This window comes from Phascolarctos cinereus, unplaced genomic scaffold (genome assembly GCF_003287225.1).
Source record: "Phascolarctos cinereus isolate Bilbo 61053 unplaced genomic scaffold, phaCin_HiC Scaffold_4;HRSCAF=312, whole genome shotgun sequence".
Classification (NCBI taxonomy): domain Eukaryota; kingdom Metazoa; phylum Chordata; class Mammalia; order Diprotodontia; family Phascolarctidae; genus Phascolarctos; species Phascolarctos cinereus.
In genome coordinates this window covers 16,210,829-16,234,808 of record NW_027555847.1, presented here as the reverse complement: position 1 = coordinate 16,234,808, position 23,980 = coordinate 16,210,829, and the positions used below count along the sequence as shown (strand labels likewise).

Here is a 23,980-nt window from a genome sequence, read left to right as displayed (position 1 = left end):
TTAGGGCTAATTATTCAAGATTTTTGGAATCTCATTGTTCAAGCACTTTTCTATCTCTCCTGTCATTTTATACACAGGATAATCAAGTGTCAAACATTAAATACCTGCAATGCACCACAAAACCTGTGAGGTAGCCTAGTCTTTTCTACCTAAGGATGAAAATTCTGGTAAACACATACCTTACAACTGTTCTTATACATTACTAAGACTTTGCCTCAAACACCAGCTCTTAATTAACATCTCAAGTCTATCTCAGGGTGAACGTAGTTATATGGGAAGTGGAAACAATCATTTTAGGGGGGTTACCACTCAAAAAAACAAAGGGCAAAAATCTTATTGCTTTTTGGAAAAAAAAGCAGAAAGAAAGAAAGAAACAAGCAAACATCAGGAATCAGAATACTGCACAGGGGAGGAGCAGCTTCTAGCAAGGAGAGGGGAGGCAGCAGAGACCAGAAAATCAACAGGCAGAAAATGGTTCCAAGAAACTTTCTCATTTTTTCTTCTTATCAAAATCAAAGCAACAGAAATTTCCTTTGCTTTTAAAATGTATCCTCACTAAAATGTCTTTTCAACATTGTTTCTGCCTACCTATACAACACTCTCAGCTTTCACCTATACCTTTAATCAGTTCTATTTTATCTCTTATGCTGTTGCACACAGGCACTGGTAAAGTCCTAAAGGGTCTCCCTATCAATAAAGTACTAGGCTTTACTCTAAAGACTCTGTGACAGAGATCTGGGCGATTCAGCAATAGCTGCTTGCCACAGAGCTCAGCTCTGGAAAAGAATGCTTTTTTTATATCAAAAACCATCTCTGTTCATGAAACTAAATTTCTTCTAAACAAACACAACATTACTGATTGGCACTGCCTTGTATTCATTTAGGGCTAATTATTCAAGATTTTGGAATCTCATTGTTCAAGCACTTTTCTATCTCTCCTGTCATTTTATACACAGGATAAACAAGTGTCAAACATTAAATACCTGCAATGCACCACAAAACCTGTGAGGTAGCCTATTCTTTTCTACCTAAGCATGAAAATTCTCGTAAACACATACCTTATAACTGTTCTTATACATTACTGAGACTTTGCCTCAAACACCGGCTCTTAATTAACATCTCAAGTCTATCTCAGGGTGAACATAATGATATCAAAAGGGGGAAACAATCAAGGTTAGGGGGGTTACTACTCAAAAAAACAAAGGGCAAAATTCTTACTGCTTTTTGAAAAACAACAGAAAGAAAGAAAGCAAGAAAGAAAGCAAGAAAGAAAGACAGAAAGAAAGCAAGAAAGAAAGGAAGCAAGAAAGCAAGAAAGCAAGCAAGAAAGAAAGACACACAGACAGAAAGAAAGACAGAAAGACAGAAAGAAAGACAGACACACAGACAGAAAGAAAGAAAGAAAGAAAGAAAGAAAGAAAGAAAGAAAGAAAGAAAGAAAGAAAGAAAGAAAGAAAGAAGGAAGGAAGGAAGGAAGAAAGAAAGAAAGACACATCAGGAATCACAATACTGCAAAGGGGAGGAGCAGCTTCGAGCAAGGAGAGGGGAGACAGTAGAGACCAGAAAATCAATAGGCAGAAAATGGTTCCAAGAAACTTTCTCATTTTTTCTTTTTATCAAAATCAAAGAAACAGAAATTTCCTTTGCTTTTAAAATGTATCCTCACTAAAATGTCTTTTCAACATTGTTTCTGCCTACCTATACAACACTCTCAGCTTTCACCTATACCTTTAATCAGTTCTATTTTATCTCTCATGCTGTTGCACACAGGCACTGGGTAAAGTCCTAAAGGGTCTCCCTATCAATAAAGTACTAGGCTTTACTCTAAAGACTTTGTGACAGAGATCTGGGCGATTCAGCAATACCTGCTTGCCACAGAGCTCAGCTCTGGAAAAGAATGCTTTTTTTATATCAAAAACCATCTCTGTTCACGTAAACGAAATTTCTTCTAAACAAACACAACATTACTGATTGGCACTGCCTTGTATTCATTTAGGGCTAATTATTCAACATTTTTCGAATCTCACTGTTCAAGCACGTTTCTATCTCTCCTATCATTTTATACACAGGATAATCAAGTGTTAAACATTAAATACCTGCAATGTGCCAGACACACTGTGAGGTACCCTGGTCGTTTTTAGCTAAGGGAATTCAGGTAAACACATACCTTGTAAGTGTTCTTCTACATTACTAACACTTCCCCTCAAACACCAGCCCTTAAATAATGCTCCAAATCTATCTTAGGGTGAACATACTGCTGCTCCCCATTCTATGAGAAGGGGGAAACTATCAAGGCTGGGCAGGTTATCACTCAAACAAAACAAAAACCAAAAATCTTATGCCTTTTTGGGGAAAAAAAAAGAGAGACAGAGAAGGAAGGAAGGAAGGAAGGGAGGAAGGGAGGAAGGGAGGAAGGGAGGAAGGGACGGAAGGAAGCAAGGAAGGAAGGAAGGGAGGGAGGAAGGAAGGAAGGAAGGAAGGAAGGAAGGAAGGAAATCAGAAAACTGCAAAGGGGAGGAGTAGCTTCTGGCAAGGAGAGGGAGGCAGTAGAGACCAGAAAATCAGTAGGAAGAAAATGGCTAAAACAAATTTTCTAAACTTTTTTTTTACCAAAATCAAAGAAAAGGAAATTTCCCTTGGTTTAAAAATGTATCTTAACTAAAATGTCTTTTCAACATTATTTCTACCTGCCTGTACAAGACTCTCAACTTTCACCTGTACCTTTTAATCAGTTCTATTTTATTTATTATGCTGTTGCACACAGCTGATTGCACAGACTTTTCCACAGAGATCAGGGCAGTTCAGGAATAGCTGGTTGCCAGGGGGCTGAGTTCTGGAAAAGTGTCCTTTAATTCTACCAAAAACCATCTCTGTTCATGTAAACTCAATTTCTTCTAAACAAACACAACGTTACTGATTGGCACTGCCTTGTATTCATTTAGGGCTAATTATTCAAGAGTTTTGGAATCTCATTGTTCAAGCACTTTTCTATCTCTCCTGTCATTTTATACACAGGATAATCAAGTGTCAAACATTAAATACCTGCAATGCACCACAAAACCTGTGAGGTAGCCTACTCTTTTCTACCTAAGCATGAAAATTCTGGTAAACACATACCTTATAACTGTTCTTATACATTACTGAGACTTTGCCTCAAACACCAGCTCTTAATTAACATCTCAAGTCTATCTCAGGGTGAACATAATGATATCAGAAGGGGGAAACAATCAAGGTTAGGGGGGTTATCACTCAAAAAAACAAAGGACAAAAATCTCATTGCTTTTTGGAAAAAAACTGAAAGAAAGCAAGAAAGAAAGAAAGCAAGAAAGCAAGAAAGCAAGAAAGAAAGAAAGAAAGCAAGAAAGAAAGAAAGGAAGAAAGAAAGAGAGAGAGAAAGAAAGAAAGAAAGAGAGAGAAAGAAAGAAAGAAAGAGAAAGCAAGAAAGCAAGAAAGCAAGAAAGCAAGAAAGCAAGAAGGCAAGAAAGAAAGAAAGACAGACAGACAGACAGACAGACAGAAAGATAGAAAGAAAGAAAGAAAGAAAGAAAGAAGAAAGAAAAAGAAAACAAACAAACAAACAAAAAACAAACAAACAAACAACATCAGGAATCAGAATACTGCAAAGGGGAGGAGCAGCTTCTAGCAAGGAGAGGGGAGACAGTAGAGACCAGAAAATCAACAGGCAGAAAATGGTTCCAAGAAACTTTCTCATTTTTTCTTTTTATCAAAATCAAAGAAACAGAAATTTCCTTTGCTTTTAAAATGTATCCTCACTAAAATGTCTTTTCAAAATTGTTTCTGCCTACCTATACAACACTCTCAGCTTTCACCTATACCTTTAATCAGTTCTATTTTATCTCTTATGCTGTTACACACAGGCACTGGGTAAAGTCCTAAAGGGTCTCCCTATCAATAAAGTACTAGGCTTTATTCTAAAGACTCTGTGACAGAGATCTGGGTGATTCAGCAATACCTGCTTGCCACAGAGCTCAGCTCTGGAAAAGAATGCTTTTTTTATACCAAAAACCATCTCTGTTCACGTAAACTCAATTTCTTCTAAACAAACACAACATTACTGATTGGCACTGCCTTGTATTCATTTAGGGCTAATTATTCAAGATTTTTGGAATCTCACTGTTCAAGCACTTTTCTAACTCTCCTGTCATTTTATACACAGGATAATCAAGTGCTAAACATTAAATAACTGCAATGCACCACAAAAACTGTGAGACAGCATAGTCTTTTTTACCTAAGGATGAGAATTCTGGTAAACAGATACCTTATAACTGTTTTTATACATTATTAAGGCTGCCCCTCAAACACCAGCTCTTCATTAACATCCCAAGTTTATCTCAGGGTGAACATACTGCTACTGCCCATTCTATGAGAAGGGGGAAACAATCAAGGCTGGGCAGGTTATCACCCAAAGAAAACGAAGGCCAAAAATCTTATGCCTTTTTGGGAAAAAAAAAGAGAGACAGAGAAGGAAGGAAGGAAGGAAGGAAGGAAGGAAGGAAGGAAGGAAGGAAGGAAGGAAGGAAGGAAGGAAGGAAGGAAGGAAGGGAAGGGGGGAAGGAGGGAGGAGGGAGGGAGGAAGGAGGAAGGAAGGAAGGAAGGAAGGAAGGAAGGAAGGAAGGAAGGAAGGAGGAGGAGGAGGAGGAAGGAATCAGAAAACTGCAAAGGGGAGGAGTAGCTTCTGGCAAGGAGAGGGAGGCAGTAGAGACCAGAAAATCAGTAGGATGAAAAAGGCTAAAACAAATTTTCTAAACTTTTTTTTTACCAAAATCAAAGAAAAGGAAATTTCCCTTGGTTTAAAAATGTATCTTAACTAAAATGTCTTTTCAACATTATTTCTACCTGCCTGTACAAGACTCTCAACTTTCACCTGTACCTTTTAATCAGTTCTATTTTATTTATTATGCTGTTGCACACAGTTGATTGCACAGACTTTTCCACAGAGATCAGGGCAGTTCAGGAATACCTGGTTGCCAGGGGGCTGAGTTCTGGAAAAGTGTCCTTTAATTCTACCAAAAACCATCTCTGTTCATGTAAACTCAATTTCTTCTAAACAAACACAACATTACTGATTGGCACTGCCTTGTATTCATTTAGGGCTAATTATTCAAGATTTTTGGAATCTCATTGTTCAAGCACTTTTCTATCTCTCCTGTCATTTTATACACAGGATAATCAAGTGTCAAACATTAAATACCTGCAATGCACCACAAAACCTGTGAGGTAGCCTACTCTTTTCTACCGAAGCATGAAAATTCTGGTAAACACATACCTTATAACTGTTCTTATACATTACTGAGACTTTGCCTCAAACACCAGCTCTTAATTAACATCTCAAGTCTATCTCAGGGTGAACATAATGATATCAGAAGGGGGAAACAATGAAGGTTAGGGGGGTTACCACTCAAAAAAACAAAGGACAAAAATCTTATTGCTTTTTGGAAAAAAACAGAAAGAAAAGACAGACAGACAGACAGAAAGAAAGAAAGAAAGAATGCAAGAAAGAAAGAAAGAATGCAAGAAAGAAAGAAAGAAAGAAAGAAACATCAGGAATCAGAACACTGCAAAGGGGAGGAGCAGCTTCTAGCAAGGAGAGGGGAGACAGCAGAGACCAGAAAATCAACAGGCAGAAAATGGTTCCAAGAAACTTTCTCATTTTTTCTTTTTATCAAAATCAAAGAAACAGAAATTTCCTTTGCTTTTAAAATGTATCCTCACTAAAATGTCTTTTCAAAATTGTTTCTGCCTACCTATACAACACTCTCAGCTTTCACCTATACCGTTAATCAGTTCTATTTTATCTCTTTTGCTGTTGCAGACAGGCACTGGGTAAAGTCCTAAAGGGTTTCCCTATCAATAAAGTACTAGGCTTTATTCTAAAGACTCTGTGACAGAGATCTGGGCGATTCAACAATGCCTGCTTGCCACAGAGCTCAGCTCTGGAAAAGAATGCTTTTTTTATAAAAAACCATCTCTGTTCACGTAAACTAAATTTCTTCTAAACAAACACAACATTACTGATTGGCACTGCCTTGTATTCATTTAGGGCTAATTATTCAAGATTTTTTGAATCTCACTGTTCAAGCACTTTTCTATCTCTCCTCTCATTTTATACACAGGATAATCAAGTGTCAAACATTAAATACCTGCAATGCACCACAAAACCTGTGAGGTAGCCTACTCTTTTCTACCTAAGCATGAAATTCTGGTAAACACATACCTTATAACTGTTCTTATACATTACTGAGACTTTGCCTCAAACACCAGCTCTTAATTAACATCTCAAGTCTATCTCAGGGTGAACATAATGATATCAGAAGGGGGAAACAATCAACGTTAGGAGGGTTACCATTCAAAAAGAAAGGGCAAAAATCTTATTGCTTTTTGGAAAAAAAACAGAAAGAAAGAAAGAAACATCAGCAATCAGTATACTGCAAAGGGGAGGAGCAGCTTCTAGCAAGGAGAGGGGAGGCAGTAGAGACCAGAAAATCAACAGGCAGAAAATGGTTCAAAGAAACTTTCTCATTTTTTCTTTTTATCAAAATCAAAGAAACAGAAATTTCCTTTGCTTTTAAAATGTATCCTCACTAAAATGTCTTTTCAAAATTGTTTCTGCCTACCTATACAACACTCTCAGCTTTCACCTATACCTTTAATCAGTTCTATTTTATCTCCTATGCTGTTGCACACAGGCACTGGGTAAAGTCCTAAAGGGTCTCCCTATCAATAAAGTACTAGGCTTTACTCTAAAGACTCTGTGACAGAGATCTGGGCGATTCAACAATAGCTGCTTGCCACAGAGCTCAGCTCTGGAAAAGAATGCTTTTTTTATATCAAAAACCATCTCTGTTCATGTAAACTAAATCTCTTCTAAACAACCACAACATTATTGGTTGGCACTGCCTTGTATTCATTTAGGGATAATTATTCCACATTTTTTGAATCTTCTTGCTCAAGCTATTTTCTATCTCTCCTCTCATTTTATACACAGGATAATAAAGTGTTGAACATTAAATACCTGCAATGTGCCAGACAAACTGTGAGGTACCCTGGTCGTTTGTAGCTAAGGGAATTCAGGTAAACACATACCTTATAAGTGTTCTTCTACATTACTAACACTTCCCCTCAAACACCAGCCCTTAAATAATGCTCCAAATCTATCTCAGGGTGAACATACTGCTGCTCCCCTTTCTATGAGAAGGGGGAAACTATCAAGGCTGGGCAGGTTATCACTCAAAGAAAACAAAGGCCAAAAATCTTATGTCTTTGTGGGGAAAAAAAAAGAGACAGAGAAGGAAGGAAGGAACGAAGGAAGGAATCAGAAAACTGCAAAGGGGAGGAGTAGCTTCTGGCAAGGAGAGGGAGGCAGTAGAGACCAGAAAATCAGTAGGATGAAAATGGCTAAAACAAACTTTCTAAACTTTTTTTTTACCAAAATCAAAGAAAAGGAAATTTCCCTTGGTTTAAAAATGTATCTTAACTAAAATGTCTTTTCAACATTATTTCTACCTGCCTGTACAAGACTCTCAACTTTCACCTGTACCTTTTAATCAGTTCTATTTTATTTATTATGCTGTTGCACACAGCTGATTGCACAGACTTTTCCACAGAGATCAGGGCAGTTCAGGAATAGCTGGTTGCCAGGGGGCTGAGTTCTGGAAAAGTGTCCTTTAATTCTACCAAAAACCATCTCTGTTCATGTAAACTCAATTTCTTCTGAACAAACACAACATTACTGATTGGCACTGCCTTGTATTCATTTAGGGCTAATTATTCAAGATTTTTGGAATCTCATTGTTCAAGCACTTTTCTATCTCTCCTGTCATTTTATACACAGGATAATCAAGTGTCAAACATTAAATACCTGCAATGCACCACAAAACCTGTGAGGTAGCCTAGTCTTTTCTACCTAAGGATGAAAATTCTGGTAAACACATACCTTACAACTGTTCTTATACATTACTAAGACTTTGCCTCAAACACCAGCTCTTAATTAACATCTCAAGTCTATCTCAGGGTGAACGTAGTTATATGGGAAGTGGAAACAATCAATTTTAGGGGGGTTACCACTCAAAAAAACAAAGGGCAAAAATCTTATTGCTTTTTGGAAAAAAAAGCAGAAAGAAAGAAAGAAACAAGCAAACATCAGGAATCAGAATACTGCAAAGGGGAGGAGCAGCTTCTAGCAAGGAGAGGGGAGGCAGCAGAGACCAGAAAATCAACAGGCAGAAAATGGTTCCAAGAAACTTTCTCATTTTTTCTTCTTATCAAAATCAAAGCAACAGAAATTTCCTTTGCTTTTAAAATGTATCCTCACTAAAATGTCTTTTCAACATTGTTTCTGCCTACCTATACAACACTCTCAGCTTTCACCTATACCTTTAATCAGTTCTATTTTATCTCTTATGCTGTTGCACACAGGCACTGGGTAAAGTCCTAAAGGGTCTCCCTATCAATAAAGTACTAGGCTTTACTCTAAAGACTCTGTGACAGAGATCTGGGCGATTCAGCAATAGCTGCTTGCCACAGAGCTCAGCTCTGGAAAAGAATGCTTTTTTTATATCAAAAACCATCTCTGTTCATGAAAACTAAATTTCTTCTAAACAAACACAACATTACTGATTGGCACTGCCTTGTATTCATTTAGGGCTAATTATTCAACATTTTTCGAATCTCACTGTTCAAGCACTTTTCTATCTCTCCTGTCATTTTATACACAGGATAATCAAGTGTCAAACATTAAATACCTGCAATGTGCCAGACAAACTGTGAGGTACCCTGGTCGTTTGTAGCTAAGGGAATTCAGGTAAACACATACCTTGTAAGTGTTCTTCTACATTACTAACACTTCCCCTCAAACACCAGCCCTTAAATAATGCTCCAAATCTATCTTAGGGTGAACATACTGCTGCTCCCCATTCTATGAGAAGGGGGAAACTATCAAGGCTGGGCAGGTTATCACTCAAAGAAAACAAAGGCCAAAAATCTTATGCCTTTTTGGGAAAAAAAAAAGAGACAGAGAAGGAAGGAAGGAAGGAAGGAAGGAAGGAAGGAAGGAAGGAAGGAAGGAAGGAAGGAAGGAAGGAAGGGAGGAAGGGAGGAAGGGAGGAAGGGAAAGAAAGAAAGAAAGAAAGAAAGAAAAGAAAGAAAGAAAGAAAGAAAGAAAGAAAGAAAGAAAGAAAGAAAGAAAGAAAGAAAGAAAGAAAGAAAGAAAGAAAGAAAGAAGGAAAGAAAGAAAGAAAGAAAGAAAGAAAGAAAGATCAGGAATCAGAAAACTGCAAAGGGGAGCAGCAGCTTCTGGCAAGGAGAGGGAGGCAGTAGAGACGAGAAACTCAGTAGGATGAAAATGGCTAAAACAAATTTTCTAAATTTTTTTTTTACCAAAATGAAAGAAAAGGAAATCTCTCTTGGTTTAAAAATGTATCTTAACTAAAATGTCCTTTCAACATTATTTGTACCTGCCTATATAAGACTCTCAACTTTCACCTGTACCTTTTAATCAATTCTATTTTATCTATTATGCTGTTGCACACAGTTTATTCCACAGACTTTTCGACAGAGATTTGGGCTGTTCATGAATAGCTGGTTCCCAGGGGGCTGAGTTCTGGAAAAGTGTCCTTTAATTCTGCCAAAAACCATCTCTGTTCACTTCCACTAAATCTCTTCTACACAACCACAACATTACAGCTTGGCAGTCCCTTGTATTCATTTAGGGCAAATTATTCAAGATTTGTTGAATCTCATTGTTCAAGCACTTTTCTGTCTCTCCTGTCATTTTATACACAGGATAATCAAGTGTTAAACATTAAATACCTGCAATGCACCACAAAAACTGTGAGATAGCCTAGTCTTTTTTACCTAAGGATGAGAATTCTATTAAACAGGTACCTTATAACTGTTCTTATACATTACTAAGACTGCCCCTCAAACACCAGCTCTTAATTAAGATCCCAAGTCTCTCTTAGGGTGAACATAATTATATGAGAAGGGGGAAACAATCAAGGCTAGGGGGCTTATCACTCAACGAAAACAAAGAAAATCTTATTGCTTTTTGGAAAAAAAACAGAAAGAAAGAAAGAAAGAAAGAAACATCAGCAATCAGAATACTGCAAAGGGGAGGAGCAGCTTCTAGCAAGGAGAGGTGAGGCAGGAGAGACCAGAAAATCAACAGGCAGAAAATGGTTCAAAGAAACTTTCTCATTTTTTTCTTTTTATCAAAATCAAAGAAACAGAAATTTCCTTTGCTTTTAAAATATATCCTCACTAAAATGTCTTCAAAATTATTTCTGCCTGCCTATAGAACACTCTGAGCTTTCATCTATACCTTTAATCAGTCCTATTTTATCTGTTATGCTGCTGCCCACAGACACTGGATAAAGTCCTAAAGGGTCTCCCTATGAGTAAAGTACTAGGCTTTATTCTAAAGACTTTGTAACAAGACATCTGGGCGATTGAGCAATAGCTGCTTGCCACAGAGCTCAGCTCAGAAAAAGAGTGCTTTTTTTATACCAAAAACCATCTCAGTTCACATAAACTAAATCTCTTCTAAACAACCACAACATTATTGGTTGGCACTGCCTTGTATTCATTTAGGGCTAATTATTCAAGATTTTTTGAATCTTCTTGCTCAAGCACTTTTCTATCTCTCCTGTCATTTTATACACGGGATAATCAAGTGTTAAACATTGAATACCTGCAATGTGCCAGGCAAACTGTGAGGTAGACGGGTCTTTTTTAGGTAATGGAATTCAGATAAACATATACCTTATAAGTTTTCTCCTACATTACTAACATTTACCCTTAAATACCAGACCTTAATTAACATCTCAAGTCTATATTAGGGTGAACATACTGCTGCTCCCCATCATGTGAGAAGAGGCAAACAATAAAGGCTAGGGAACTTACCACTCAAATAAAACAAAAGCCAAAAATCTTATTCCTTTTTGGAAAAAAACAGAGAAAGGAAAAACATCAAAATCAGTATATTGCAAAGCTCAGGAGCAGCTTCTGGAAAAGGGAGGGGAGGAAGGAGGAAACAGAAAATCAAGAGCGTGAAAATGTCTAAAGCAAACTTTCTCATTTTTTTTTTCAAAATCAAAGAAAAGGAAATTTCCTTTGGTTTTAAAATATATCTTCACTAGAACATCTTTTCAAAATTATTTCTGCCTGCCTAAGGAAGACTCTCAACTTTCACCTGTAGCTTTTAATCTATTGTATTTTATCTGTTATGCTGTTACCCACAAGCACTGGGTAAGAGCCTGAAGTGTCTCCCTATCAATAAAGGACATGAACTTATTGTAGAGACTGGCATAGATCTGCACTGTTCAGCAACACCTTTTTCTCAGAGAGCTGAGTCTTGGAAAAGTGTGCTTTTATTATGCCAAAAACCATCTCTGTCCACTTCCCCTAAATCTCTTCGAAACAACCACAACATTACTGCCTGGCACTGCCTTGTATTCATTTAGGGCTACTTATTCAAGATTTTTTGAATCTTATTGTTCAAGGGCTTTTCTATCTCTCCTGTCATTTTATACACAGGATAATCAAGTGTTAAACATTTAAATACCTGCAGTGTGCCAGACAAAGTGTGAGGTAGTGTAGTCTTTATTAGCTAAGGAAATTCAGGTAAACACATACCTTATAAGGGCTCTTCTACATTATTAACACTACCCCTCAAACACCAGCTCTTAATTAATATTCCAAGTCTATCTTCGGGTGAACACACGACTTCTCCCCATTATATGACAATGGGTAAACAATCAAGTCTAATAACATTATCACTCAAAGACAGCAAATAACAAAAATCTTACTCCTTTTTGGAAAAAAAGACAAAGAAAGGAACACCAGGAATCAGAATACTGCAAAGGGGAGGAGCAGCTTCTGGCAAGGGGAGGGAAAGGAATACAGAACAGAAAATCAACAGGCTTACAATGGCTGAAGCAAACTTTCTCAATTTTTTTTCATCAAAATCAAGGAAACAGAAATTTCCTTTGGTTTTAAAATGTATCCTCACTAAAATGTCTTTTCAAAATTGTTTCTACCTGCCTATAGAAGACAGCCACTTTCACCTGTAGCTTTTAATCTATTGTGTTTTATCTGTCATGCTTTACCCACCGGCACTGGGTAAGGGCCTAAAGTGTCTCTCTATCAATGAAGTAAATGAGTTTATTGTAGAGACTGTGACAGAAATCTGGGCAGCTAAGCAACAGCTTTTTCCCAGGGAGCTCAGCTCTGGAAAAGTGGGCTTTTATTATACCAAAAACCATCTCTGTTCACTTCCACTAAATCTCTTCTAAACAACCACAACATTATTGGTTGGCACTACCTTTTATTCATTTAGGGTTACTTATTCAAGATTTTTTGAATCTTATTGTTCAAGCGATTTTCTATCTCTCCTCTCATTTTATAAACATGATCTTCAAGTGTTAAACATTAAATACCTGAAACGTGCGGAAAAACTATGAGGTATCTTAGACATTTTTATCTAAGGAAATTCAGGTAAACAGATACCTTATAAGTGCTGTTGTACATTACTAACATTTCCCCTTAAACAGCAGCTCTTAATTAACATCTCAAGTCTATATTAGGGTGAACATACTACTGCACCCCATTGTATGAAAAGGGGGAAACAATCAAGCTGAGAGAGGTTATCACTCAAAGAAAACAAATGCCAAAAATCTTATATTTTGGGGGGAGAAAACAGAAAGAAAGAAACATCAGGAATCAGAATACTGCAAAGGGGAGGAGCAGCTTCTGGCAAGGAGAGGGGACGCAGTAGGAAACAGAAAGTCAACAAGCTGAACATGGCTGAAGCAAATTTTTGCATTTTTTTAATCACAATGAAATAAACAGAAATTTCCTTTGGTTTTAAATGTATCCTCACTAAAATATCTTTTCAAAATTATTTCTACCTGCCTATGGAAGACACTCAACTTTCACCTGTAGCTTCTGATCTATTCTGTACTATCTATGATGCTCTCACCCACAGGTACTAGGTAAGGGCCTAAAGGGTCTCTCTATCTATGAAGTACATGAGGTTATTGTAGAGACTGTGACAGAAATCTGTGCTGTTAAGCAACAGCTGCTTGCCAGAGAACTGAGTTCTCCAAGAGTGAGCTTTTCTTATACCAAAAACCATCTCTCTTCACTTCAACTAAATCTCTTCTAAACAACCACAACATTATTGGTTGGCACTGCCTTGTATTCATTTAGGGCTAACTATTTAAGGTTTTTTAAATCTTATTGTTCAAGCACTTTTCTATCTCTCCTGTCATTTTATACACAGGATAATCAAGTGTTAAACATTAAATACCTGCAATGTGCCAGACAAACTGTGAGGCAGCCTAGTCTTTATTAGCTAAGCAAACTGAGGTAAACAGACACCTTACAAGTATTCCTCTACATTACTAACATTTCCCCTCAAACACCAGCTCTTAATTAACGTCCGAAGTCTATCTTAGGGTGAACATACTACCACTCCCCGCTATAAGAGAAGTGGGGAAACAATCAAGGCTAGTGAGGATATCACTTAAAGAAAACAAAGGCCAAAAACCTTATGCCTTTTTGGAAAAAAAAAACAGAAAGAAACAAAGAAAGAAACATCAGGAATCAGAATACTGCAAAGGGGAGGAGCACCTTCTGTCAAGGAGGGGGGAGGCAGTAGAGAACAGAAAATCAATAGGATGAAAATGGCTAAAGCAAATTTTCTAAATTTTTTTTTACCAAAATCAAAGGAGCAGGAATTTTCTTTCATTTAAAAATGTATCTTCAATAAAAGGTCTTTCCAATATTATTTCTCCCTGACCATATGAGACTCTCAACTTTCACCTGTAGCTTTTAATCAGTCCTATTTTATCTATTATGCTGTTGCACACAGGTACTGGGTAAGGGCCTAAAAGGTCTCCCTATTAATAAACTACATGAACTTATTGTAGAGACTGGCAGCCATCTGGGCTGTTCAGCAACACCTGCTTGCCAAACAGCTGAGTTCTGGAAATCAGTGCTTTTATTACACCAAAAACCATCTCTATTCACTTCAAATGAATCTCTTCTGAACAACCAAAACATTACTGCTTGGCACTGCCTTGTATTCATTTAGGGCTAACTATTGAAGATTTTTTGAATCTTATTCAAGTGCTTTTCTACCTCTCTTGTCATGTTTTCCACAGTATAAGCAACTGTTCAACATTAAATACCTACACTGGACCACACAAACTGTGCGGTAGAATACTCTTTTTTAACTAAGGGAATTCAGGTAAACAGCTACCTTATAAGTGTTCTTCCACATTACTAACACTTCCCCTCAAGCACCAGCTCTTCATTAACTTTCCAAGTGTATACTGGGGTGAACATACTGCTGCTCCCCATTATATGAGAAGGGGCAAACAATCAAGGGTAGTGAGGTTATCACTCAAAGAAAACAAACACCAAAAATCTGATGCTTTTTTGGAAAAAAACACAGAAACAAAGAAAGATCAGGAATCACAATACTGCAAAAGGGAGGAGCAGCTTCTAGCAAGGAGAAGGGAGGCAGTAGGGAACAGAAAATCAACAGGCTGAAAATGGCTGAAGCAAATTTTCCTTTTTTTTTTGTCAAAATAAAAGAAAGAGAAAGTTCCTTTGGTTTTATAAAATGTATTCTCACTAAAATGTCTTTTCAAAATATTTCTACCTGCCTATGGAAGACTCTCAACTTTCACCTGAAGCTTTTGATCTATTCTATTGCATCTATTTTGCTCTTACCCACAGGCACTGGGTAATGGCCTCAAGGGTAGCTCTATCTATAAAGCACATGAGCTTATTGTAGAGACTGTGACAGAGATCTGGGCTGTTCAGCAGTACCTGGTTGCCAGAGAGCTGCATTCTGCAAAAGTGAGCTTTTCTTATACCAAAAACCGTGTCTTCACTTCCACTAAATCCCTTCTAAACAAGCATGACATTCTGGGTTGGCACTGCCTTGTATTCATTTCGGGATAACTATTCAAGACTTTTTGAATCTTATTTTTCAACTGTTTTTCTATCTCTTCTGTCATTTTATACACAAGATGATCAAGTGATAAACATTAAATACCTGCAATGTGCCAGAAAAACTGTGAGGTAGCCTAGTCTTTCTTAGGTAGGGGAATTCAGGTAAACAGACACCTTATAAGTGTTCTTCTACATTACTACTACTTCCCCCCCAAACACCAGCTCTTAATTAACATTTTAAGTCTATATTAGGGTGAACATATTGCTGCACCCCATTATATGAGAAAGGGGAAACAATCAAGGCTAGGGAGGTTATCATTCAAAGAAAAAAAGGCCAAAAATCTTATGCCTTTTTGGAAAAAAATACAGAAAAAAAAGAAAGAAACATCAGGAATCAGAATACTGCAAAGGGGAGGAGCAGCTTCTGGCAAGGAGAGGGGAGGCAGTAGGGCACAGAAAATCAACAGGCTGAAAATGGCTGAAGCAAATTTTCACATTTTTTTCTATAACAATGAAAGAAAGAGAAATTTATTTTGCTTTTAAAAGTATCCTCACTAAAACGTCTTCTCAGTAATATTTTTTCTTGTGTACAGAAGACTCTCAACTTTCACCTGTACCCTTTGATCTGTTGTATCGTATCTGTTATGCTGTTACCCACAGGCACTGGGTAAGGGCCTAAATGGTCTCCCTATCAATAAAGTACATTGGTTTATTGTAGAGACTGTGACAGATATCTGGGCTTTTCAGCCACAGCTGGTTGCCAGAGAGCTGCGTTCTGCAAAACTTAGCTTTTCTTATACCAAAAACCATCTCTCTTCACGTCAACTAAATCTCTTCTAAACAACCCCAACATTATTGGTCGGCACTGTCTTCTATTCATTTAGGGCTAATTATTCAAGATTTCTTGAATCTTATTGTTCAAGTGCTTTTCCATCTCTCCTCTCATATTTTCCACAGGATAATCAATTGTTAAACATTAAATACCTACACTGGGCCAGACACACTGTGAGGTAGACTACTCTTTTTTAGCTAAGGGAATTCAGGTAAAGAGATACCTTATAAGTGTTCTTTTACATTACTAACATTTCCCTTGAAACACCGGCTCTTAATTACCATCTCAAGTCGATATTAGGGTGAGCATACTGCTACTACACATTATATGAGAAGGGGGAAACAATCAAGGCTACTCAGGTTATCACTTAACGAAAACAAAGGGCAAAAATCTTCTGCCTTTTTGAAAACAAAACATAGAAGAAAAGAAAGAAAGAAAGAAAGAAAGAAAGAAAGAAAGAAAAAGAAAGAAGAAAGAAAGAAAGAAAGAAAGAAAGAAAGAAAGAAAGAAAGAAGAGAGAAGAAAGAAAGAGAGAGAGAAAGAAAGAGAGAGAGAGAGAGAGAGAAAGAAAGAAAGAAAGAAAGAAAGAAAGAAAGAAAGAAAGAAAGAAAGAAAGAAAGAAAGAAAGAAAGAGAAAGATCATGAATCAGAACAATGCAAAGGGGAGGAGCAGCTTCTGGCAAGGAGAGTGGAGGCAGTAGAGACCAGAAACTCAATCAATAGAATGAAAATGGCTAAAGCAAATTTTCTAAAATTTTTTTTCCAACATCAAAGAAAACACAAATTGCCTTTGGTTGAAAAATGTATCTTCATTAACATGTTTTTTCAATATTATTTCTACCTGCCTACACAAGACTCTCAACTTTCACCTGTACCTTTTAATCAGTCCTATTTTATCTGTTATTCTGATGCACACAGGCATTCGGCAAGGGCCTCAAGGGTCCCCCTATCAAAAAAGTGTATCAGTTTATTGTAGAGACTGTGACAAAGATGTGGGATTTTCAGCCACAGTGCTTGCCAGAGAGCTGAGTTCTGCAAAAGTGAGCTTTTCTTATACCAAAAACCGTGTCTTCACTTCCACTAAATCCCTTCTAAACAAGCATGACATTCTGGGTTGGCACTGCCTTGTATTCATTTAAGGCTTAACTATTCAAGATTTTTTTAATCGTATTTTTCAAGTGCTTTTCTATCTCTCCTATCATTTTATACACAGGATAATCAAGTGATAAACATTAAATTCCTGCAGTGTGCCAGACAAAGTGTGAGGTAGCCTAGTCTTTCTTAGCTTATGGAATTCAGGTAAACAGATACCTTAATAAGTGTTCTTCTATATTACTACCACTTCCCCTCAAACACCAGCTCTTAATTAACATTTCAAGTGTATATTAGGGTGAACATATTGCTGTACCCCATTATATGAGAAGGGGGAAACAATCAAGGCTAGTGAGGTTATCACTTAAAGAAACAAAGGCAAAAATCTTATGTCTTATCGGAAAAAAATAGAGAAAAAAAAAGAAACAACAGGAATCAGAATACTGCAAAGGGGAGGAGCAGCTTCTGGCAAGGAGAGGGGAGGCAGTAGAGACCAGAAAATCAATAGGATGAAAATGGCTAAAGCAAATTTTCAAAAAATTTTTTTTACCAAAATCAAAGAAACAGAACTTGCCTTTGGTTTAAAAATGTATCTTCACTAAAATATCTTTTGAATACTATCTCTGCCTGCCTATACAAGACTCGCAACTTTCACCTGTAGCTTTTCATCAGTCCTATTTTATCTGTTATGCTATTGTACATAGGAACTGGGTAGGGGCCTAAAGGGTCATCCTATCAATAAAGTACATGAACTTACTGTAGAGACTAGCAGAGATCTGGGTTGTTCAAGAACAGCTGCTTCCCAGAGGGCTAAGTTCTGGAAAAAAAGTGCTTTTATTATACCAAAAACCATCTCAGTTCACTTCCACTCAATCTCTTCTAAACAACCACAATATTACTGGTTGGCATTGCCTTGTATTCATTTAGGGCTACTTCTTGTAGATTTTTTGAATATTATTGTTCAAGGGCTTTTCTATCTCTCCTCTCATTTTATACACATGATATTCAAATGTTAAACATTAAATACCTGAAACGTGCCAGAAAACCTGTGGGGTTGCCTAGTCATTTTTAGCTAAGGAAATTCAGGTAAACAGATACCCTATAAGTGTTCTTGTACATTACTAACATTTCCCCTGAAACACCAGCTCTTAATTAATATCTCAAGTCTATATTAGGGTGAACATACTACTGCACCCCATTGTATGAGAAGGGGGAAACAATCAAGCCCAGGGAGGTTATCACTCAAAGAAAACAAATGCCAAAAATCTTATATTTTTTGGGGGGAAAAAAAAACAGAAAGAAAGAAACATCAGGAATCAGAATACTGCAAAGGGGAGGAGCATCTTCTGGCAAAGAGATGGGAGGTAGTAGGGAACAGAAAATCAACAGGCTGAAAATGGCTGAAGCAAATCTTTGCATTTTTTTTATCACAGTGAAAGAAACAGAAATTTCCTATGGTTTTAAATGAATCCTCACTAAAATATCTTTTCAAACTTATTTCTACCTGCCCATGGAAGACACTCAACTTTTACCTGTAGCTTTTGATCTGGTCTATACTATACTATACCATACCACAGGTACTAGGTAAGGGCCTAAAGGATCTCTATCTATAAAGTATATGAGGTTATTGTAGAGACTTTGACAGGGATCTGGACTGTTCAGCAACAGCTGCTTGCCAGAGAACTGACTTCTCCAAAAGTGTGCTTTTATTATACCAAAAACTATATCTCTTCACTTCAACAAAATCCCTTCTAAACAACCACAACATTACTGGTTGGCACTGCCTTGTATTCATTTAGGGCTACTTATTCAAGATTTTTTGAATCTTATTGTTCAAGGGCTTTTCTATCTCTCCTGTCATTTTATACACAGGATAATCAAGTGTTAAATATTAAATACCTGCAACGTGCCAGAAAAACTGTGAGATAGCCTAGCCTTTTTTATCCAAGTAAACTCAGGTAAACAGATACCTTATAAGTGTTCTTCTACATTATTAACATTTCCCCTCAAACACCAGCTCTTAATTAACATCCCAAGTCTATCTTAGGGTGAACATACTATTACTCCCCATTATAAGAGAAGGGGAGAAACAATCAAGGTTAGTGAGGTTATCACTCAAAGAAAACAAAGGCCAAAAATCTTATCCCTTTTTGAAAAAAAAAAACAGAAAGAAACAAAGAAAGAAACATCAGGAATCAGAATACTACAAAGGGGAGGAGCAGCTTCTGGCAAGGAGAGGGGAGGCAGTAGAGACTAGAAAATCAATACCATTAAAATGGCTAAAGCAAATTTTCTAAAAACATTTCTTTTTACCAAAATCAAAGAAGCAGAAATTTTCTTTCATTTAAAATTTATCTTCATTAAAAGGTCTTTCCAATATTATTTCTACCTACCTATATAAGACTCTCAACTTTAACCTGTAGCTTTTAATCAGTCCTATTTTATCTGTTATGCTGTTGCACACAGACACTGGGCAAGGGCCTCAAGGGTCTCTCTATCTGTAAAGTATATGAGCTTGTTGTAGAGACTGTGACAGAGATCTGGGCTGTTCAGCAGCACCTCATTTCCAGAGAGCTGCGTTCTGCAAAAGTGAGCTTTTATTATACCAAAAACCATCTCTCTTCACTTCCACTAAATCTCTTCTAAACAAGCACAACATTCTGGGTTGGCAGTGCCTTGTATTCGTTTAGGGTTAACTATTCTAGATTTTTTTAATCTTATTTTTCAAGCACTTTTCTATCTCTCCTGTCATTTTATACACAGGATAATCAAGTGTTAAGCATTAAATACCAAAATGTGCCGAACAAACTGTGAGGTAGCCTACTCTTTTTTACCTAAGGGAATTCAGGTAAACAGATACCTTATAAGTGTTCTTCTATATTACTAACACTTCCCTTCAAGCACCAGCTAATAATTAACATTACAAGTGTATACTGGGGTGAACATACTGCTGCTCCCCATTATATGAGAAGGGGGAAACAATAAGGGGTAGTGAGGTTATTATTCAAAGACAACAAAGGGCAAAAATCTCATGCATTTTTGGAAAAAAATACAGAAACAAAGGAAGAAACAACAGGAATCAGAATACTGCAAAGGGGAGGAGCAGCTTCTGGCAAGGAGAAGGAAAGGAATAGAGAACAGAAAATCAACAGGCTTAAAATGGCTGAAGCAAACTTTCTGCATTTTTTTTTTATCAAAATCAAAGAAACAAATTTCCTTTGCTTTTGAAATGAATTCTCACTAAAATGTCTTTTCAAAATTACTTCTGCCTGCCTATAGAACACTGCCCACTTTCACCTGTAGCTTTTAATCTATTTTATTTTATCTCTTATACTGTTACCCACAGACACTGGGTAAGAGCCTAAAGGGTCTCCCTTCCGTATCAATAGAGGACATAAACTTATTGTAGAGACTGGCAGAGATCTGCACTGTTCAGCAACAGCTTTTTGTCAGACAGCTGAGTCTTGGAAAAGTATGCTTTTATTATGCCAAAAAGCATCTCTGTCCACTTCCCCTAAATCTCTTCGAAACAACCACAATATTATTGGTTGGCACTGCCTTGTATTCATTTAGGGCTACTTATTCAAGATTTTTTGAATCTTATTGTTCAAGGGCTTTTCTATCTCTCCTGTCATTTTATACACAGGATAATCAAGTGTTAAATATTAAATACCTGCAATGTGCCAGAAAAACTGTGAACTAGCCTAGCCTTTTTCAGCTAAGCAAATTCAAGTAAAGAGACACCTTATAAGTGTTCTACGTTACTAACATTTCCCCTCAAACACCAGCTCTTAATTAATATCCCAAGTCTATCTTAGGGTGAACATACTATTACCCCCCATTGTAAGAGAAGGGGGGAAACAATCAAGGCTAGTGAGGATATCACTCAAAGAAAACAAAGGGCAAAAATCTTATGCCTTTTTGAAAAAAAAACCAGAAAAAAGGAAGAAAGAAACATCAGGAATCAGAATACTGCAAAGGGGAGAAGCAGCTTCTGGCAAGGAGAGGGGAGGCAGTAGAGAACAGAAAATCAATAGGATGAAAATGGCTAAAGCAAATTTTCTAAAATTTTTTTTTTACCAAAATCAAAGAAACGGAAATTTTCTTTCGTTTAAAAATGTATCTTCACTAAAAGGTCTTTTCAATATTATTTCTCCCTGCACATATAAGACTCTCAACTTTCACTTGTAGCTTTCAATCAGTCCTATTTTATCTGTTATGCTGTTGCACACAGGCACTGAGTGAGGACCTAAAGGGTCTCCCCAACAATAAAGTACATGAACTTATTGTAGAGACTGGCAGAGATCTAGGCTGTTCAGCACCAGCTGCTTGCCAGAAAGCCGAGTTCTGCAAAAGAGTCCTTTTATTATACCAAAAACCATCTCTCTTCACTTCAACCTAATCTCTTCTAAACAACCACAACATTATTGGCTGGCACTGCATTTTATTCTTTTAGGGCAAATTATTCAAGATTTTTTGAATCTTCTTGTTCAAGCTCTTTTCTATCTCTCCTGTCATTTTATACACAGGATAATCAAGTGTTAAACATTAAATACTTGAAATGTGTCAGAAAAACTTTGAGGCAGCCTAGTCTTTATCTAAGGGAATTCATGCAAAGAGATACCTCATAAGTGTTCTTCTGCATTACTAACATCTGACCTCAAACACCAGCTCTTAATTAACATCCCAAGTCAACCTTAGGGTGAAGATATTGCTGCTCCCCATTATATGAGAAGGGAGAAACAATCAAGACTAGGGAGGTTATCAGTCAAAGAAAACAAAGGCCAAAAATATTATGCCTTTTTGAAAAAAGAAAGAAGGAAGGCAGGAAGGCAGAAATGAAGGAAGGCAGGAAGGCAGGGAGAAAGAAAGAAAGAAAGAAAGAAAGAAAGAAAGAAAGAAAGAAAGAAAGAAAGAAAGAAAGAAAGAAAGAAAGAAAGAAAGAAAGAAAGAAGGAAGGAAGGAAGGAAGGAAGGAAGGAAGGAAGAAGGAAGGAAGGAAGGAAGGAAGGAAGGAAGGAAGGAAGGAAGGAAGGAAGAAAGAAAGAAAGAAAGAAAGAAAGAAAGAAAGAAAGAAAGAAAGAAAGAAAGAAAGAAAGAAAGATCAGGAATCAGAATACTGCAAAGGGGAGGAGCAGCTTCTGGCAAGGAGAGGGGAGGCAGTAGAGACCAGAAAATCAATAGGATGAAAATGGCTGAAGCAAACTTTCTCTTTTTTTTACCCAAATCAAAGAACCAGAAATTTCCTTTGGTTTTAAAATGTATCCTCACTAAAATGTCTTTTCAAAATTGTTTCTGCCTGCCTATAGAAGACTGTCCACTTTCACCTGTAGCTTTTAATCAGTCCTATTTTATCTGTTATGCTGCTGCACACAGGCACTGGGTAAGGGCCTAAAGGGTCTCTCTATCAATAAAGTACATGAGTTTATTGTAGAGACTGTGGCAGAGATCTGGGGTGCTCAGCAACCGCTGCTTGCCAGAGAGCTGAGTTCGCCAAAAGTGAGCTTTTCTTATACCAAAAACCATCTCTCTTCACTTCAACTAAATCTCTTCTAAACAACCACAACATTATTGGTTGGCACTGCCTTGTATTCATTTAGGGCTAACTATTTAAGGTTTTTTGAATCTTATTGTTCAAGGGCTTTTCAATCTCTCCTGTCATTTTACACACAGGATATTCAAGTGTTAACATTAAATACCTGCAATGTGCCATAAAAACGGTGAGGTAGCCTACTCTTTTTTAGCTAAGGGAACTCAGGTTAACAGATACTTTGTAAGTGTTCTTCTACATTACTGACACTTCCCCTGAAACACCGGCTCTTAATTAACATCCCAAGTCTATCTTAGGGTGAACATAATTATATGAGAAGGGGGAAACAATCAATGCTGGGGAGGTTATCACTCAAAGAAAACAAAGGGCAAAAATCTTATGCCTTTTTGGAGAAAAAATACAGAAACAAAGAAAGAAACAACAGGAATCAGAATACTGCAAAGGGGAGGAGCAGCTTCTGGCAGGGGGAGGGGAGTGCTTAGAGAACATAAAATCAGTAGGGTGAAATTGGCTGAAGCAAACTTTCTAATTTTTTTTTTATCAAAATCAAAGCAAAATGACATTTCCTTTGATTTTAAAATGTATGTTCCCTAAAATGTCTTTTAACAGAAATCCCAATCTCATTGTTCTTAGGGCTTTTTCCAAGAAAACATGTTGATTCCACCTCCTCTTCCAACATCACATTCAAGTCCACGTGAGCTGCGGCAGGCTCTCCTGGTTGCCCTGGAAACCACTGCAGATGCTCATAATCACGGATGATTGGAGCTTTTACTTTTATATCTGTGGATGATTCAGAAGACTAACATGGAAGCCTAACAGTATCACAGTACATATGGAGTTGATTATTTGACCACCTTTTTCTCCACAAAGTCTACCATGAAAAAAACCAACAGTGCTGTGCCTCTTTAAGCTGCTGTTTAAAAGGCAGTGGAAGGGAACAGACCTGAGGAGCTGGTTCATTTCCATTAATGCAGTCAGCTGGTTTCTCAGGCATGTAGCTAGATGCAGTCTGCAAAAAGACAGGAAAATGGAAAGCTAAGGAAAACAAGAAAAATATTTAAAAAATTTCTCTGACCTGTAAAAGCAACAACATCTAAATTCTACAGCATAATACACATATTTAGTAAAAAAAATTGTTTTAATTATTATTAATTATAATGCTTTCATGCAAGCCAAAGCTAGTGTGGTGAGTACTAGAAAATTCAGCTTTTAACATAGATTATATATAATAAAGGGATTAGTAGAGCAACCTTTACACTCACGTTATCACACGATGGGCATCCTGATTCTTTTGTTAAGGCTGTTCGCCCAAAATAAGAACATAAAGTTGCAAAAAAATCATTTTGATAGAATACTATAAAGGATAGATACATATGATAGAAAATACTGGTAATGTCAACATTTACCTATCATAATATACAATGCAAATTACCTTTCCTTGAGCTGTTAAGTCCACACCAAAAAAGAGAATAAAAAGGAAAAATATTTATACAAATAAGTTTGAAACTGACAGTGTACAAGAAA

General features: G+C 37.0%; 1 protein-coding gene across 22 annotated transcripts in view; it reads right to left on the bottom strand.

The window, feature by feature from the left end:
- The window catches only part of GOLGA4 (golgin A4), a 151,342-nt gene that overhangs the window by 105,994 nt on the left and 21,368 nt on the right, over window positions 1-23,980 (bottom strand). For 14 of the 22 annotated variants that reach the window (XR_013485786.1, XR_013485788.1, XR_013485791.1 and 11 more), the window contains 2 exons: window positions 23,400-23,465; window positions 17,664-17,723 (listed from right to left, as the gene is read on the bottom strand). The exons of 1 other annotated variant lie outside the window; for it this stretch is intronic. Coding sequence is in view for 11 of the 21 variants with exons in the window: in XM_020979528.2 (XP_020835187.1) it covers window positions 17,664-17,723; window positions 23,400-23,465 (126 nt within the window). In the remaining 10 variants the exon portion in view is untranslated. The remainder of the gene's footprint in view (window positions 1-17,663; window positions 17,724-23,399; window positions 23,466-23,980) is intronic. 7 more of the 22 variants (XR_013485787.1, XR_013485789.1, XR_013485792.1 and 4 more) reach the window with 1 other exon arrangement.